Source organism: Pipistrellus hanaki (genome assembly GCF_964339955.1).
Source record: "Pipistrellus hanaki genome assembly, chromosome: 5".
Lineage (NCBI taxonomy): Eukaryota > Metazoa > Chordata > Mammalia > Chiroptera > Vespertilionidae > Pipistrellus > Pipistrellus hanaki.
This window is the reverse complement of record NC_140507.1, coordinates 48,662,722-48,681,533: the sequence shown is the minus strand read 5'-3', so window position 1 is coordinate 48,681,533 and position 18,812 is coordinate 48,662,722. Positions and strand designations below refer to the sequence as shown.

Genomic DNA, 18,812 nt, shown 5'->3' with positions numbered 1-18,812 from the left:
ACATCGAAGGTGCTTTCGTTATTTCCGGGCTTCTTTCCAGTCTTGCCCTTTTGAGATTTGGTGCATCCCAATCCAAAGGCCTAAGGCATCAGCACCAGGAAAGCCAGACGGTCTTTCTTTGCACCATCCACATCCCTCACGGGTGGGCGCAGCTTCTGTAGAGTGAGGTCTAGCAGCTGAAGTCACAGTCCTGAAGGCAATAAGGGGGGACCGAAAGCTCCGGTTTCAGCTAAAGGGGTAAGGGGGACAAAAAAAAAAAAAAAAAAAAGTGGGGGGAAAGCAAGCCAGGAAGAGACTATGACAGCGCCCCACGCGCACGCGCAGTGGGCGCCCCGCGCCTCCCCCGCCTACGGGAGTGGGCGGGCAGACTGCGACGTGTACACGTCAGACGCGCTGACGTCCGTGCGTAGCGCGCGCTACCCGCCGGGCCCGTATGGTTGGCTGTGCGTCCAGCTCTGCGGGGCCCTGCAGACAGGGGGGCGGGGCTTCCGCCTGGCGGGGAGGTGCGCGCTCACCCGCGGCGGAGGCTAACTCTTTTCCAGGTGCTCGCCCTCTAGTTAGGCACACGGACGTGTAGCCATCGAGGCACGTTCTTCCCGTTTACCAAAGCATCTTCCCTTTGGTCACACCAGCTCTGGCTTAGGGAGGTGACTCTGTCATGTCGAACTCGCGGCCCAGGCCCCGCCGCGGCGCCGGGAGTGGCGCCCGGGCAGCCGGGCGGGACGAGCTGGTGTCGCGGTCCTTGCAGAGCGCCGAGCACTGCATGCGCGCCCAGGACTTCGGCACCGCGTATGCCCACTACCTCCTGGTGCTCAGCCTGGCGCCGGAACTGAAAGACGACGTGAAGGTGAGGAGAGAGCCCTTCTTTCACTTGCTGGCAGGTCCTCTGTTCTCCAAAGAGTAGCGTAAATGCAGACATAAGTACATGGGGAGAAGGGGGCTAAGTTGGTTGCTATTATTATTGACTGTTCAGCCTTGACCTCTTTTGTGCACAACCACAGCTAGTCCATCAGAAAACCCTGTCTGCTCCACCTTAAAAATATATCCAGAATCGTACCGCTTGTCACCACCTCCCCTTTGCTACCCTGGGTGAAGCCTCGGTCATCTGCAGACGGTTGGAATAGGCTTGCAACTAGGCTCTCTCCTGCAGTTCACCCCTGAGAAGCCAGCGACTGGCCTGAGCTTTTCAAAACAAGTCAGATGACATACTTTTCTAATTCAGAATTTCCTTCTCACTCAGGTTCCAAAGGCTATATCGCAAACGAGGCCCCTGGTGATCATCTCCCATTTCCTATATTGAATTCTAGCATGTTCCTGCCTCAGGGCCTTTGCACGGGTCCCTACTGATGACAGAAGGGATGTTATGGGTTTCTATGGTTAAATGCATTTTGGAATCAGCCTGAAGTATTCATTTGATGATGCATTCTTTTAGTTTCAGTTATCAGGTTATTTGTGGCAGTTATTCTATTGAAATGCGGTGCATTTTTCCAAGTTATTTTAGAACTTAAAATTAGCAAAAGTGGTTTAATTTTGCTTTAATTTCCAGCCTCAAACTACTTTATTTCACTCAGGGTTTCTCAACTTCAGCATTAACTGACATTTTGGGTGGGACAATTCTTTGTTGTGTACTGCAGTATGTTTAACAACCATGACCTCCGTCCAATAGATATCAGTTTGTATATGGTGTGAATTTTAGGACCAGCTGGCTTAAAGGAGGGGGAGATGATCTGTTTAGGTACAGTTTGCTTTTCTAAGTAGCAGTAGAATAATGGGTCATTTCGACTGCATTTCTTCTATTCTTTGTTCCTTAGTTTTCCTCTTGTAAAACTGGGACAATATATTTTTAATCGATATTTAATGTGTATTAAAAGTACATCTAAAATTCATATTTCAATGCCTGGCATTCAGTAACTAGCTCTGTTTTCTACAGAACAAAATTGTATTTCTTTGGGCTTTTGCAAAATACCGGTCTCTTTAGTCTGCTCCCCATATCCACACGTCAGCCACACCACCCTTAACCTATTGATTCCCTGATCCATTTCATATAATCTGTGCTTTTTCCTCCCCCTCACATCCTAAAATTTTCTTCCTTGTATTTTTGGCTCCCTAGTAAACTTCGTCAGAATTCAGTTTCAGGTATTAACTCTTCTGTATAAAATATGTGAAGATGATGTAAAATGTGTTCATGTTAAAGCTGGCATGACCAAAGCTGCCTCTCTTTCCACTGTGTTGCAGGGTGGAGACTGGAGGGAAGTGTAATTGGAGGGAGGGTGACAGTCCAGCAAGTGGTTAAAAGGGCCAGATTATGTTGTAACACTGGGATTGGAGAGAAGGTGACAGATGTAAAGAAATTGAGAATAGACTGGGTTTGAAACTAATTGTATTGGAGTTCAAGTAGCATTATAAGGTGACTCAATGGTTTTTGGTCAGGTGGTACCAAAAATATATTCTGTGTGAGAGTAATATGATGCGTTTGTTTAGAACATTTTGAATTTTTTCACAGTTGTATGTAGGAAAGCTCTCTACAGGGCCTCTGTGAGGATTGGAACAGGATTTATGTTGTTCAGGCTGTTCTTTGCACACCGATTGTTCAGGAAACATTTGAGTTGAGCTGAATTTGAGGTGACGAAGGGTGCAATCCCTGGTTGCGATGACTGTTAGGAAGTCATGAGTCTGAGGTTCAGAAGAGCTCAGGATTGGAGATGCAGATGTAGCATCTATCAACACACAGGTGGTAGTGAATGCACTGGGGATGGATGAGAAAAGAGAAGGGCAAAGACAAACTCCCAAAACACAGAAGCCCACAAAGAAGAGGTAGGTGGAGAATGTGAAATGACAGCTAAGCATAGAGAGAATTTAGAGAGAGGTCAAACTGTCTAATTTGCTACCACCAAGGTGGTAAAAATTTATTCATTTACGCATTTGTGTAGCAAACAGTGCCTTTTAAAGACAAATAAAATTTAAGGTGATAGTTCAATTATAGTTAAGTTTTACTCTCTGGGGAATCTTCAATATGTGTTGTATTGTCGTTCTTCATTTTTGTTATTGACTAATTTGCTGTTTTCTGTAAAGGAAACTTTCCAGTATACACTCTTCAGGTGGGCTGAAGAGCTTGATGCTCTCAATAGAACACAAGACTTACTTGGTTGCTATGAGCAAGCCCTGGAACTGTTTCCTGATGATGAAGTGATCTGCAATAGTATGGGGGAGCATCTCTTCAGGTGTGTAGGCTCTTTTTATTGCAGTCATATTTATTTCATTTCTGTAATGTTTAAGTAAAATATGTGATGATAGTAACAAGTACAACTGGTATAAACTGGTCTGGCAGCAAATTCGACTGACTCTTGATGACCATTCAACTCAGCTGCTGTGAGAAATGGTCTGAAGGCAGCCCAGAGAGGAGCCTACTAGCCATGGGTATTCGTACCGTTTACAGAGAGAATGGCTTTTAGAAAGCACTGGAGTGCTATTGCAATAGGTTGGTTACCTGAAGGATGATTTTTGAGAGCTTCTACCATACTAGGGTACAATAGTAATTTATACTATAGCACTTGTTAGGGTCCAAGAATGCATAAATGTAATAGGGCACATGTGTCAAACACAAGGCCCGCGGGCCAAATCCAGCCCGCCAGGCCTTGCAATGTGGCCCGCACCGCGCTGTCATCACTGCACTCCGCTGTCAGTTTATGACATTGTCAGTTTATGACTGTTCAGTAAACCATTCGGCCCGCGATTTAGGCTGGATTTTAGATTTTCGCCCCTTCTCTGATTGAGTTCGACACCCCTGTAATAGGGGTTCAGAAAAGAAAGAAGTGATGAAGGATTGCAATTCTCACTGAAGAGTTCCCCAAGGAGATGACAGTAGGGTTGAGTAGGATTTGATGTGCTGGTGAGGGATTCTTAGGCCAGATGAGTGACATGAATGAAGGCACTGTAACTGATAGCCTATAGTTAATTTTTTTGTCTGTCATTTTTTTTTTTTACTCTAGAATGGGCTTTAGAGATGAAGCAGCTGGGTATTTTCATAAAGCAGTGAAGCTAAACCCTGATTTCAGTGATGCAAAGGAGAACTTTTATCGTGTTGCAAATTGGTTGGTGGAACGTTGGCACTTTATCATGCTTAATGACATCAAAAGGAATACGATTTATAATGCAGCAATCCAAAAGGCAGTTCGTTCAGGATCCAAAAGTGTTTTGGATATTGGAGCAGGAACTGGAATACTAAGGTTTGTTGTACTTGTGTTTTAATTACATATGCATGTATACTAATGTACATTAAAGATTTTGTCAAATATGGAATATTTACCTGTGGAATTTAAAAATAGTTTATTTCTCATAATCTTGTTATGACTATTTGTACAACTATTATATTTTTCACTGTAACTTTTTCTTTATCAAGAACTGGACTTAATTACTAAGAAAAATTTGGGGTTATTGGAATTTTAAATAATGAATTTCAGTAGTATTTTAATATTAATATTCTGGTTGAATCTAGTTAGGGTCTATTAGCATTCTTCATGCCTGCTGTGTCTTCTTAATCTGCTGGGCATCATGAATTATTGTATGATTTATTTCTTGACAAGAATACTAGTTAATTTTTTAATGTAAAATGAATAATGGTTGTGTTAAAGAATAAAAAGAAAGCCCATGTTTAAATATCACAATTCCATTAATACTTGAAAAAAGACAGTGGATTATTACTATTTTTTTTGATGGAGCACTTTCCCCTTGCAGTATGTTTGCTAAAAGAGCTGGAGCGCACTCAGTGTACGCCTGTGAGTTATCCCAGACCATGTATGAACTTGCCTGTGATGTAGTGGCAGCGAACAAGATGGAAGCAGGAATCAAACTCTTACATATGAAGTCACTTGACATAGAAGTTCCAAAACACATTCCCGAAAGGTATTATAATGTGAACTAGTTTTAGTATTTAGAATCCATTATTTTATTTTTTAAAAACTAAGATACTTGCATTTCTGGTTTCTAGTCCAAATAAAAATACTAAAACCCTTATACTGTAAAGGTATGGATATAGGATAGTTTAGCATAAGATGGGTTTTCATAGTAAGGTCATAGTCTTTTGTTGTTTTTGTTAATCCTCACCTGAGGATATTTTTCCGAGAGTGGAGTGGAAGGAAGGGGAGGGGGGGTGAGAATCATCAATGTGAGAGAGACACATCAATTGGTTGCCTCCCACACACCCTGATCTGGGGTGGGGAGTCAGCCTGCAACCCAGGTACATGCCCTTAACTGGGAATCGAACCTGCGACCTTTTATTATGCCATCTAATGTTGTAACCACCGAGAAACACAGGGTGGGGCCATAAGGTCATGTATACACTTAGTGGCCAGATTATTATTAATGCATAATAATCTGGCCACTCGGTGTATATCCTGTATAATAAAAAGCTAATATGCAAATTGTCCTCTTAACCAGGAGTTCGACCAGCAGGCAGGCTGGCCAACTGCCCATATCCCCTCCTCCTGGCTAGGCTGGCTGGACCCCACCCATGCATGAATTCATGCACTGGTCCTCTAGCATTTTATATTGTTAGAAGGGAATATGCTCATTGACTGTCACGCCCTCAAAGATGGTGGCATCCACCAAAAGATGGTGGCGCCCAGTCCCCTCAGCTGTGTGTCTGCCTCCAGAGTCCCCCAGACCCCGGAGCCTCCTAGAGCCTGCCCAAGGTATGTAGGCAGCCCAGAGAGGAGCCTGCATAGGTTTAGGATTTCATCCCGTTGGGGCATGTGTTGGAGGCAACCAGTCGATGTTTTTCTCTCTCTCTCTGTCTGTCTGTCTGTCTCTCTCTCAATAATAATAATAACAACAATAATAATAAATAAATAAATTTTTCTCACAGATAGTGTTGTAGAAGGATTCCAATACAGATTCCATTATTAATTTATTTTGATCTTAAACAAATCTAGAGATTTAAGATGTTGGACTAAATGTTTGCAATACCTTCTACTTTGTAAATGCATGTAATTATAAGTGCTGAAAATTTGTGTATATATAAAATATTGGGTCTAGGCACTGTGGGGGGTACTAACGTTTTTTTTTCTTTAAGGCACCTATAATCTAGATAGGAAGATAAGGAATAGTCATGAAATGTGTTTTTTTAATCTTCTAATTATACTGAATGACACAATAAATGCTAAAGGAGTTTAGAGAAGGGAGAAAAAATCATTTTGGTGTGTTTTTTGAATGAAATTTTCTAGAAAGAAAAAAATAAATGAAGATCAGAGTTCTGTGGATTAGACTTTCGTGAAAACTCACAGGTGGCGGGTAAAAAGCAAGAGAAGTGACAGGAGAGGCATAATGAACATGTACGCGGTAAACATGGATCATGAAGGTAGAGAAAGATTTTGAGAGGCAGGGCTTTTCACCTGTATTAAATATTATTTGTAGATCAAGGAAAATGAAAACTGAGAAAGATTATTTACTTGATAAGTAGGGGAGTCATTGATGATGCAGAGTATTTTTATATAGTGTTGTGCATAGAAGTCCAGTTAGGCAGCATTAAGGAGAGGGACTGGTATGAGCTGCTCTTAAGAATTTAGGCAATGAAACTAGTCTGAGGGGGCAGCAGAGTCAAGGGAAGGTTGTGCCACCCGCCTTCGCCCCCAAGAAGTTAGTGGAATACAGAGGAGCCTGAGAACATTAGAGTCAAGTTCTTCAAGTTTCAAGAGTAAATATTAAAAATGAAATGTGTTAGGAAATTTTACTTGTGGACTGTTTCTATAATATACTCTTCCTTTTTTCTCTCAGCTTTGACATCTTTATATAAAAGCATGATATTTTACTTACATATATTTTTAAAAAATCATTCTGTAGAGTGTCCCTAGTTGTAACAGAAACTGTCGATGCAGGTTTATTTGGAGAAGGAATTGTGGAGAGTTTGATTCATGCATGGGAGCATTTGCTTTTGCAGCCAAAGGTAAGCAGCATGAAAATAGGTAAATTTGATACAGGATTTATTATTTTGACAGATATTTATTGAGCCCCATCACAAATAAATCTATTAAAAACACACCCCACAAACATTTAATAACATAATACAGTGTGTACTTGTGTGCCCAGATGGGGTATACAGGCAAAAAGGAATTCATAGGAATTGAGATTGTATTGTGAAGGGACTGACTGACTAATGGATTATTGAGTGAGATTGCGAAAGGAAGAACTTTCAGTCTCACTGATTGAAATTTTGGCAAATTATTGAGAGAGTTTAGAAATACTGTGTTGGTATGGTTTTAAGGTACTAGTTTGACCCAGGCTACTACTTTTTATAATTACCAAATTATATTTTGCATTAAAATTCTTTACAGTGGCCTACAAATTGTAGATTTGGTTTATGTAATACATATTATGAATGAAATGATTTTAACATGTAATAAGAATTCACTACTTAGAGAAAGTGGTTTGGATTTAAAATAGTTAATTACAGGTTGAAAAGAAGAGCATTTTGTTTTTAAGTAGGTGATGGTGATTTTGGCTTCTCAAGTCAATATCCAGTAGTTTTTTGCCGTATGCATACTTGTACCCTTATAACTACCCCCCCCTTCCCTTCCTGTTTGTACTGTTAAAAAATGTATATATAATATATATATATATGTGTGTGTGTGTGTGTGTGTGTATATATATATATATATATATATATATATATATATATACGTAGAGCAATTAAAAATAAACTTCTGAAGAAAAAAAACATAAACTGCTTAATTTTACCTATTGTTCTTTAGTGTTCTTATTAATTTTTTGAGTTTGTCATTACATATTTTTGCATACATGTAACTGAATCTAATCTTTATTGTTATATTTTTAGACCAAAGGTGAAAATGGTAACTGTGAAAAGTATGGGAAAGTTATACCAGCAAGTGCTGTTATATATGGCATGGCAGTAGAATGTGCAGAGATAAGAAGACATCATAGGTAAGTGATTATTGAAAAAGCAATTACTTAAAAAATCATAATTTAAAGGATAGACTATACTTTAAAGGTTATTTAATGAATGTTTATTTGGAAGAGAATTTGTAGATTTCTGACCTTTAAATTCATGATGATTATTTAGGTCTTAATTTTGTTTTTGAATTTTTAAAACTTTAGGATTCTAGGATTAACACCAGCTTCAATTTCCTAGTGAAAAATTAATTTTGATACAACTTAGTATCCTTTTGATGTGCAATAGATTCATGTAGGAAAATATTAAGTTCACTGATTTTAGATGAAAGTGAAGTAAAAATTTCCAACATGAAAATAATTTACTTTTTAATTTATTTATCTCATTCGTTCTTAATAACTTTGTTAATAGTAAATGTTTTGTGATTGAGGGGAATGAAATTTAAGGATCTTTCTACCCATGAGATGTCATAAGATTTACTTATTAACTATGATATAAAGGTTTTTTTTAGTTAAAGAAGTTCCTTGGTTACATGTTTTTGAGCATTGTGAATGTTTTATTTTGCTAAAATATTGACCCATATTTTGTGAGGATTTTTAAAGAGGACCCCCTTCCATTTACTTATTAGTAGGAAATGTAACATGCAAATGTTTTAGGAAATACTGATGAGTAAAAGAATAATCATTCTGTCGTTGGCCCATGTGGCTCAGTTGGTTGAGTGTCATTCTGTGCACCTGAAGATTGCCAGTTCAATTTCTGATCAGGGCACAGGCCTGGGTTGGGATTCAATCCCTGGAAGGGTGTGCAGGAGGCAACCAATTGATGTTTCTCACAGCGATGTTTCTCGCTCTCCCTTCCTCTTGCTCTAAAAATCAGTTGGAAAAAAGTCCTAAAGAAAAAAATCCAGATAACTACTGTCCATCTTTGTTATATATCGTCCTTATACTTTTCTATGCATATTACAGGGTGATATGTAAAAGTATTTAGTGATTGGTCGGGTACAGTGCATTGACCAGATAGATAGTGGCCTTAATCAGAACACTGGCTAAATTAGAGTATACTGGTTGAATGTTAGTTCTGAGTAAGTAAATGGGTGTGTGTGTGTAAATTATATTTTGTTTCAAAAGCATCAGTAAATATACTTGCTTTTTCTTTGCTTATTTGCTATTTTGTTATGCTCTTTTGTGAAGTGTCTAAGTCTTTTGTCAATTTCAGTTTTTTTTTTTATTTATTTGTAGGAATTAAAAAATATATTTTGGATATGAGCCCTTTGTTGAATAGATGTATTAGTTTTTTTCTACTTAATGGCTTAACTATTTCCTATCTTACTGGGTACTTTTTTTTTTTAAAATCATCACCCGAGGATAGTTTTTTTTTTTCTTTTTTTTTTCTTTTTTTTAAGAGAGAATGGAAGGGGAGTGTATCTTTTGAGAGAGGGAAAGAGAAAGAGAGAGAAACATTGATGTGAGAGAGATAAATCTATTGGTTGCCTCCTGTATGGGTCCCCTGACGGTGGTCAGGGATTGAACCCTCAACAAGGTATTTGCCCTTGACCTGGAATCGAACCCATGACCCTTCAGTCCAGAGGCTGGCTCTCTAACCACTGAGAAGCTAGGGTTGGGTATCTTTTGATGAGCAAAAGTTCTTAATTGTAATGTAGACCTATTATCTGTTTTCTTTTATAGTTAGGGATTATGTATATAATTACATTTAGGAAAACTTTGTCTCTAAAGTTTTATTTCATTTTTATGTTTATTTTTGATGGATTCAATACTATATGATGCTACTTGATTCTAAAAAAGAACCCCATCTTTCTCCCTTCCCTCTCTTATTTCCTCTTTCACCAGGGTGGGCATTAAGGACATTGCTGGGATCTGTTTGCCAACAAATGTGAAATTTCAGAGTCCAACTTATTCTTCTGTAGATACCGAAGAAACAGTTGAACCTTACACAACTGAAAAGATGAGTAGGATTCCTGGAGGATATCTGGCTTTGACAGAGTGCTTTGAAATTATGACAGTAGATTTCAACAACATTCAGGTAAAAGAAAGAAAAATTTCAATTACTGTTTTTGAGCATTAAACTGTATCTGTTGTTTAAAATAATTAATATATAGGACAGTCTTATTTAATGAGTTTGCATGGGATTCCATTTAAAGAAAATGATTAAACGGTAACCTGAATTCCCTCCAGAAATTATTCACTTTTAAAAAAGAGAAAATCCCTAACATTTCTTGGGAATGTATAATGTGCCAGGTGTTTTCACATGTGTTCTTAGGTCGCTCAGGCAAGAATCTTGTAATATGGTTGTACTTATCTATGTGTCATACAGATGAAGGAACTGTTGCTTACATTAATTTCCCCCAAATTACGCAGCATGTGAAAGGAGGGGCAGGAGTTCTATCCTAGATGTTTCTGACTTTTCTTAGTGTTTTACTGCCACTTCAAATTAACAGTTAACTCCTTGAAATGAATAGTAATCCACATCTCCGGACTGTATCATTTTTAGGGTGACTAGCCATCTCCGTTTGCCCAGAAGAGGTCCCTGAGATATGGGACTTTTACTTTTAAAACTGGGACAGTCTTGTATAAACCAGGATAAGTTGATCAACCCAGTGTCTGTGTGTTGCAGAGTGGTGGAAGGGAGTGAATATACAAAGAAAGTGTTCAAAGAAATTGAGAAAAGTTACATAAAATCCTTCTCTGAAGCCCTTTAATTAAGGTTAAATGTTCAAGTATGTACATTTATTTAGATGAAACCTGTCTGGGGACAGAAGACTTTGGGAGGGTCATTTTAGCCTAAGATTTTTATAATTTAATAAAAGCTTTCTCCTGTTAATTGTTACCATTTTTTTCTTGAGGTCTAGAGATAAATGAACATTTTGGCATTGCTTACTAAGGCTGAGTTTCAAGAACATTTTTTTTTTCCTGATCTCACATAGAGAACAATGTGATTACAGCTGCTAAGTACCCCAAATCTATCCTTTTCTTAGTTCAAGCTTTTATTTTAATTTTTCTTTGACACAATAAAAATACATCTTATTAAGTTTTTAATTTTGAAAGTAATATCTGCCTGTTTAAAACTTTCAAATAACACAGAAGAATAGAAAGGAAAAAGAAAAGGTATCTTTAAATTATATATATATATCTATCTCCTTCTTTCCCCAGATTACTGGTTTCAAGCGCATCTTTTCAGACTTGCTTTTCTATTCTATACACATCCCCCCTCTCTCTCTCACCCACTCACACACTTTTTTCAAAAAAACAATCTCTATTGCTTTGCTACTCACACTGCCTTCATTCAGCAATAAGGGAGGGGCAAAAGTAGGTTTGTAGTTCTTCATATGGAAAATAATAATAATATCAGAATGAACCTAGTGTTTCATGTACTCACACCTGTAAACCTACTTTGCCCCACCCTGTTTATCACGGACTTCTTTCTATGTTAGTAATATGTATATGCTTCCCTGTTTTTAATAGCTGCATGTATTCCACTGTGATACGTCAGAGTGCCCTAAGTGGTTCCAGGAGTGCCAAGATATCAATTCCCCAGGACCTATGGCCGGATTGAGAACTTGCAGAAATGGAAAGTGATATGATATTGGGACATGCACATATTAAATGTATAAAATCCTTTTATATTTTTGTAGGAATTAAAAAGTCTTGCAACTAGAAAACCTGATAAAATTGGTGTTCCTGTTATTAAAGAAGGGATATTGGATGCCATTGTGGTTTGGTTTGTTCTCCAGCTTGATGATGAACATAGTTTGTGCACAAGTCCTAGTGAGGAATCATGTTGGGAACAGGCTGTCTACCCCGTACATGACCTTGCAGGTATTACCTTGTCTAATTTTTTTTCTGTTCGTTTTTTCTATTCTTACACTTATTTTTTTAATCCTCTAAGCATTTGAGGCATTGTAAAAAAAAAAAAAAGTCACTTTGAATATGAAGTTTCTAGTCAAGGGAGACCGGTGACAGCTTTGAGAATTTTCTTTTTCTATTTTAAAAGCGGCTTTAAATAACATATGTAGGTTGATAAGAGAAACTAAAACACAATTCTCCTGCATACCACTCAAAAATATCTGTCATTGCTTTATCTGGTTTAGCTCAATGGATAGAGCATCAGTCTGCGGACTGAAGGATCCTAGGCTTGATTCCGGTCAAGGGCACATGCCCAGGTTGCATGATCCCCAGTAGGGAGTGTGCGAAAAGTAGTCTGTCAGTGATTCTTTCTCATGATTGATGTTTCTCTCTCTCTCCTTCACTTCCTCTCTGAAGTCAACAAAATATGTATTTTTAAAAAAATCATTAAATCATTTTTCCAGCAGTAGATGAGAGCAATGTAGCCCATTTTTAATAAAACAGAAAAGTATTACTTTTAATGTAAAAATTCTTAACCGTTTACAGAACCTGATGTCATCTGTGGAGCCCCAGGTCCTAGGAATGCACACACTCAAATAAGTACACAAGTTTGCAGTTTTAGGGAGTTCATGAATCCATGGACTTCTCTAAGGAAATTCTATATTAAAGGTATTTTTTGTATAGGAAATTTTTTGGACCAGCAATTGGATGAGTTTCATTATATTTCGCAGCAGTTGTAGTGCATAGAAAAATTCTACTTTTTAAAGTGGCTACTTGTTTCTCCTAATCAAGGATCTGATTTGGCACAGTCATTAAGTCATGAAGTCGACACAGTGTTATGGCTAGTATGGTGTTTTTAGAGTCAGTCGTGTAGATTTGGATTCAGATCTCAGCTCCTGCTTTCTGACTCCCTGGCTGTCCTTGCTGGTTATTTTTCAGATCTGCTGTTATGAGTTGTGTAAAAATGGTATGCTGCTGCCTCCCTTGCAGGATTGTAGTACAGATTAATAGAGATGATGGATGTAAATGCTTACCATAGTGATTGGCACTTAATAAGTGAGATCTTCTATTTGTGTTTGTTTATTTTAAGGCTCTTACAGTAATTAGACAGATGGTCTTTTGTTTTTAAATGTTTTCTTAGGAAAGGACGTTTTAAATGTTTAAACACAAGAATAATAATTTGTATTTTCACCTGGCTTTAGTGCTGATAAGAGGTTGCAATTGTACATTCACATTTTCAAGTTTTATTAAGTGTGAAAGCTAATGGAAAAGAGCATGACAGTTTATTGTAGGATTTAGTCTTTCCTTAGGTTTTCAAATATGCAAGATAGTCAGATAGAGGTATTACTAATATGGTTCTAGTGAATAATGCTTTTGTGCTTTTAGAAATTACTTTTAGAGAAAAGAATAATGGCCCTTTAAACTAAAGTAAGGTTTCCTGTTAATCCCTTAATTTCATCTCTCTATTATTGTCAGCTTCATTGCCAAAGAAAATTGAGAGTTCCCTGTAGCCCTTCCCACCTCCAGTTTGGACACAAAAGGATATCTAATAATTGTAGGGAAAGCACTAAATAAGTTAAGTTCCAATAATGTAACTCTTGAATCTCTGTAATAGACTGAGTTAATTTTGAATCTAACTTCAGTGTTTCCCTTTGTAAAGCATAAGAGATTTTCCTAGGTTTTATTTATATTTTTGGTAGGAAATGAATAGATTGATTCACTTAATTCTAATAAATTAATATATATATATAATCCTCCCTGTAGTGATTTAAAAAATGGGGAGGGTTGGTGGAATGGGAGGACAGATGTGTTTATGTGATCATACAGCTAATAAATATTTGTATTCATCAATTATAATTATTTTCTTTCTTTCTTATGAAGACTACTGGATAAAGCCTGGGGACCATGTGATGATGGAAGTGTCTTGTCAGGATTGCTACTTAAGAATCCAGAGTATCAGTGTCTTCAGTTCGGAACATGAAATGGATGTTGGAAAAAGTTCTACCAAGAATAAAGACTTGCTTTCTTTAGGAAATGAGGCTGAACTCTGTAGTGCCTTGGCTAACCTTCAGACCAGTAAACCAGATGCTGTGGAGCAGACATGTGTACTGGAATCCACAGAAATTGCTTTGCTTAATAACATTCCATATCACGAAGCCTTTAAAATGGCAATGAGGAAAGTGCTGTCATCACTGACCCCAGAGAAGCTGTGCCAGGCCGTGGATGCCCACTGCCAGGACAGTGAGATGAGCTGTGGAAGTGGACAGAGTGATTCTGAACAGAGTGCCTCGGAGCCTTTCTATGTGCTAGATGTGTCTGAAGGCTTCTCCGTTCTGCCTATAATCGCTGGCACCCTGGGGCAGGTTAAACCTTACAGTTCCGTGGAGAAAGACCAGCATCGCATGACTCTGGACCTCATATCTGAAGCCAATCACTTTCCTAAAGAAACACTTGAGTTTTGGTTGAGACATGTGGAAGATGAATCTGCTGTGTTGCAAAGGCCCAAATCTGACAAGTTGTGGAGTATAATTATATTGGATGTCATTGAGCCATCTGGGCTTATACAGCAGGAAATAATGGAAAAAGCTGCAATATCCAGGTAAAACACAAAATATAACTGTTGGCTTTTTTAACTTAAAATTCATGTGAATTCTTTTAGTTCTTTGAAGGTTTAACTGTACAAATGATTCATGATTTTGTATCTTCCTCAAGCATTGACCTGTGACTTCATACCTTTCTCTTTGTGTGCATGTAATTACTGACTTTTCCCCTCAAAGTACCCCTCCATCGTAGATGTGAAGAAGGGTGAACCTGCTTTGGGATTGGACTGCCTATACACTAGCATAATATGGGAAATAAGTAAGAGATCTATAAAAGCAGGTATTCAGGGTAACTAAGAAAAAAATCAAATTTCAGCTTGCTAATTTCATAGAATGGTACCCTCTTGTGGCTATTTGGTATTAAATTTTTATCAGGTTTAGTAAAGGCATAGATAAGAATTTAGTTAAAAGTTGTATAATTTTTTTTAAGCTCTATAATTTTACCAATTTCTACCCGACAACTTAAAATGCTAAAAAGTTAATAGGAAAGGAATAACAAATCTGAGTAAAGCACTGGGGTCAGAATAGAGTATTTTTAGGGTAATGTATATATAGGACTTACTACAATTTAAATCAGGGGTCTTCAAACTACGGCCCGGCCCGCCAGGTTTTTTGGGCAGTGAGCGCAGCCGAGGTGTTACAGTAGGAATTAGTAGTTCATATAGTCCGGCCCTCCAGCTCTCTGAGGGACCGTGATCTGGCCCCCACTTTAAAAAGTTTGAGGACCCCTGATTTAAATGATCATGTGCTCATATTTACTGAGATTATCCTGGTTTAGGAGCATGGCTTGTTTCCATTATTCTGGTGCCATTGCATTAAGGAATCATTTCTTTCCTTGCTGATACTGTGTTCATCAGAACACCTGTATATGATTTGGCCTTTAGGGAGAGCTATTACAGTGCAGCCCGCTTGCCTATTGGAAACTTTTCCATCAGCTTTTTATTTGGAAAAGTCCATTGGATTATTTGTAATTTGTAGTTCACTAGTTCATCACGATTTAGTTGTTGCTGTTGATAAAATGTGGGGCATCAAGATGCTTTTTTTAAAAACACTTCTCTTTTTCTAGATGTTTGCTACAATCTGGAGGCAAGATCTTTCCTCAGTATGTGCTGATGTTAGGGTTGCTCGTGGAATCACAGACACTGGTAGAAGAGAATGCAGTTCAAGGAACAGCACGAACTCTTGGATTAAATATAGCACCTTTCATTAACCAGTTTCAGGTAAATGCCTAGAAGAGAAATTTAACCATGTGGCTGTTATCCACAGTCTACCTTCTCTCTCTCATATTTTATAGTCATTATGTTTCGCTGGATTAGGATAGTTAACAGTTTCCTAGAGCAAAGGAACTTATTATGGATAAAAATCAGCCTAAGGAAGGATGGATGTCTTCAAGGATGTCCAGGGAGAGGTGGATGAATCTGCTTCTAATATTTTATTCAGACAGGAAGGTACTTAAAAAAAAAAAAAATATATATATATATATATATATATATATATATATATATATGATTTTAGAGAGGAGGTGAATGGGGGAGAGAGATAGAAACATGGAAGACGAGAGTGAATCATTGACTGGCTGCCTCCAGTATGCCCCCTACCTGGGATTGAGCCTACAACCCTGGTATGTGCCCTGACCTGATCAGGAATTGAACCAGGGCCTCTTGGTTCATAGGTTGACAATCACAGAACCACTCTAGCCAGAAGGCACTTTTTAAAAATTGTTTCCTTTTTATTTTTGTTTTTGTCATATTGTTTCAAATGACATGACACTTTATAGCAGTTAATTGTCAACATTGACTCTACAGTCATGTACCCCATAATGATGTTTCAGTCACCTAAGATCACATATCCAACAGTGGTCCCATAGGATTGTCATGGAGCTCAAAAATTCCTGTTGCCTAGTGCATCTTAGCCATGGTAATGTCATGGAGCAACGCATTACTCACGTACTTGTGGTCATGCTGGTGTAAACAGACCTGCGCTACCAGTCGCATGAAAGCATGGCATAATTACAGTAGTGGGCTGTACCATCTGGGTTTGTGCAAGTGCACTCTGTGATGCTCGCCTAATGATGAATTTCTCAGAACGTATCCCCTGGTTAAGCAGTGCCTGACTACTTTCAGAGTTACTGGTAATTAGAACCAACTCCACATCAGTCTGATGTGTGGCCTCAATGGTCAGATTTTAAAGCCTCCCCTCGTGATTTTAATTTGCAGCCAAGTTGAGAATCAGTGCCTTATAGAAATATATTTTATTTTCAAACAAAATCCATTGTTAAGTTTATTGAATTTGACATTTTCTCAAACTCAATAGTTCATATTATACTATTAGCTTATTCGTTCATCTTTCAAACAAAAGACATTCTTGGTTTAAAAATTTAAGTTGTTGGGCTTTAGTAAGAATTTAATCCGCTTCCATCGAAGCAAAGAATCCAGAGTAGTAATTGAAACCCTGGTTTAAACAAATGATTTAATCTGCCTAAACTGTAAAACTGGAATCATGAAATTCCTTATATATTAAGATTGTTGTAAGAATTGAGCTAAATGAAAAAAGCATTGTAATGTACTGAGCCAAGTACAAAGTAATCAGTTGGCCACAAAAAGATTTAAAAGTGAAAAACTTGTACTTTCTTTAGGTACCGATTCGTGCATTTTTGGACCTGTCCTCACTGCCTTGTATACCTTTAAGCAAGCCAGTGGAACTCCTAAGGCTGGATTTAATGACTCCATATTTGAACACCTCTAACAGAGAAGTAAAGGTAACTTAAAATAAGTACTCTTGTCATACACAGAATAATTATCTTAAACGTGGTAACACTTTATGTACATAAAATTGTTTTAGCCACTTCTTTTGAAGATTTAAGTATTTATTTCTTTTCTGAACAATATCCAAAAATGGGCTTGGAAAAATATTAGTGAGTAAAATAGGTTACTAATTAAATATATTTATGACATTTGGAACTAAAATTTACTAACAAGGCAAAGACTTACTTATTCAAGGCTATTTGTTTTGATGAAATTCTCAGGATTTCTTAATTTTCCTAGGTACACATTTGTAAATCTGGACAAGTGACCGCCATTCCATTTTGGTATCATATGCACCTTGATGATGAGATTAGGTTAGATACGTCCAGTGAAGTCTCCCACTGGAAACAAGCTGCAGTTGTTTTAGATAATCCCATCCAGGTGGAAATGGGGGAGGAACTCGTGCTCGATGTCCAGCACCACAAAAGCAACGTCAGCATCACGGTGAAGCACTGAAGAGCAGTTTTCTGGTGAAAACCTGTTTACGTAGAGCAAATACACAGCTTTGCTGGTCTGAATAGTGGGACTGTAATCATAAAGTGGGGAATGTAAAGACTTAATTCCTTGTATTGATCAAATATTTTTTTAAATTGACCTTTAATAAAATGTATTTAAAAGATATTACATTATGTAATTTTATTACAAAAATATTTGCTGCAGACTCCTTTCTGAAAAAGGCTGTCATTAGTTTTTACATGAGGAAACTTGGTCTTCATTGCTTAGTTTTACTCACTATAGATTAAATTTTACTAAACACTTTTACTTACATGCTAAAGCTATAAAGGATTTTGAATTACCTTCATTGTCATGTTTTATCTATTTTATTTTATTGATTTCATAGAGGAAGGGAGAGGTAGAGAGACAGAAACATTAATGATGAGAGAGAATCGATTTGGCTGCCTCCTGCACGCCCCCCACTGGGGATTCTGTGCCCTTGGCCAGAATCGAACCTGGAACCCTTCAGTCTGCAGGCTGACACTATCCACTGAGCCAAACCAGGCATGGCTTTATTTTCATGTTTTAGAAAATAAAGCAAAACTTTTAATAAATATTTAGTTTTCTTGGCTTTTTTCCTTAAGTCCAAACTTAGAATTGGAAACATCAAAAAGTTGGCTTCCACTGAAGACTGAAGGCTATGATTACTTATAAATTACAAGCTTGCTTCTTTTAAATACTGGGTGCACTTCTGAAATAACTTCTTAGGTTTTGTGTTTTGGGAATGCAAAAAGAATTTAAACTCTATGCTAAATGTAATTAAGAGTAAAAGAGTTAGGAAAGAAAGAAAATCTTAAGAAGATAGCATTTTTTCTGGTATGCTTTGGCAAAGAAAAAATGAAAACGATAAATTCAAGAAAATTAAACCTAAACCAGTATTTTTCAAAGTTTTGATTTGGATGCATAGTAAGAAATATATAATAATTGACCCAATTTTTAAAGACTTGAAGTAGGTTAATAAGGTGATTATGCTGTGTATATACTATGTGCTATTTGTAACTAAGCCTCAAAGAAAATAAGAAGTACCTTCTTTCCACACTGCCTATTCTCATTATCTCTAATATTATACTACCTAGCTTTACTTTCAATAGAAATGTTTAGTTTATAATAGTGGACACAATAAAGACTTTGTATGTAATTACTGTGAACA

General features: G+C 37.5%; 1 protein-coding gene across 1 annotated transcript; it reads left to right on the top strand.

Moving 5' to 3' along the window:
- Positions 1-464: 464 nt before the first annotated feature.
- Positions 465-18,808, top strand: PRMT9 (protein arginine methyltransferase 9). The gene is made up of 12 exons (XM_084884870.1): positions 465-847; positions 3,073-3,221; positions 3,990-4,226; positions 4,735-4,902; positions 6,838-6,940; positions 7,829-7,935; positions 9,751-9,943; positions 11,553-11,736; positions 13,645-14,362; positions 15,430-15,583; positions 16,999-17,121; positions 17,408-18,808. Exons 1-12 carry the CDS (start codon positions 659-661, stop codon positions 17,621-17,623), a joined length of 2,541 nt encoding a protein of 846 aa, XP_084740996.1. The 5' UTR covers positions 465-658; the 3' UTR covers positions 17,624-18,808.
- The last annotated feature ends 4 nt before the right edge of the window (positions 18,809-18,812 follow it).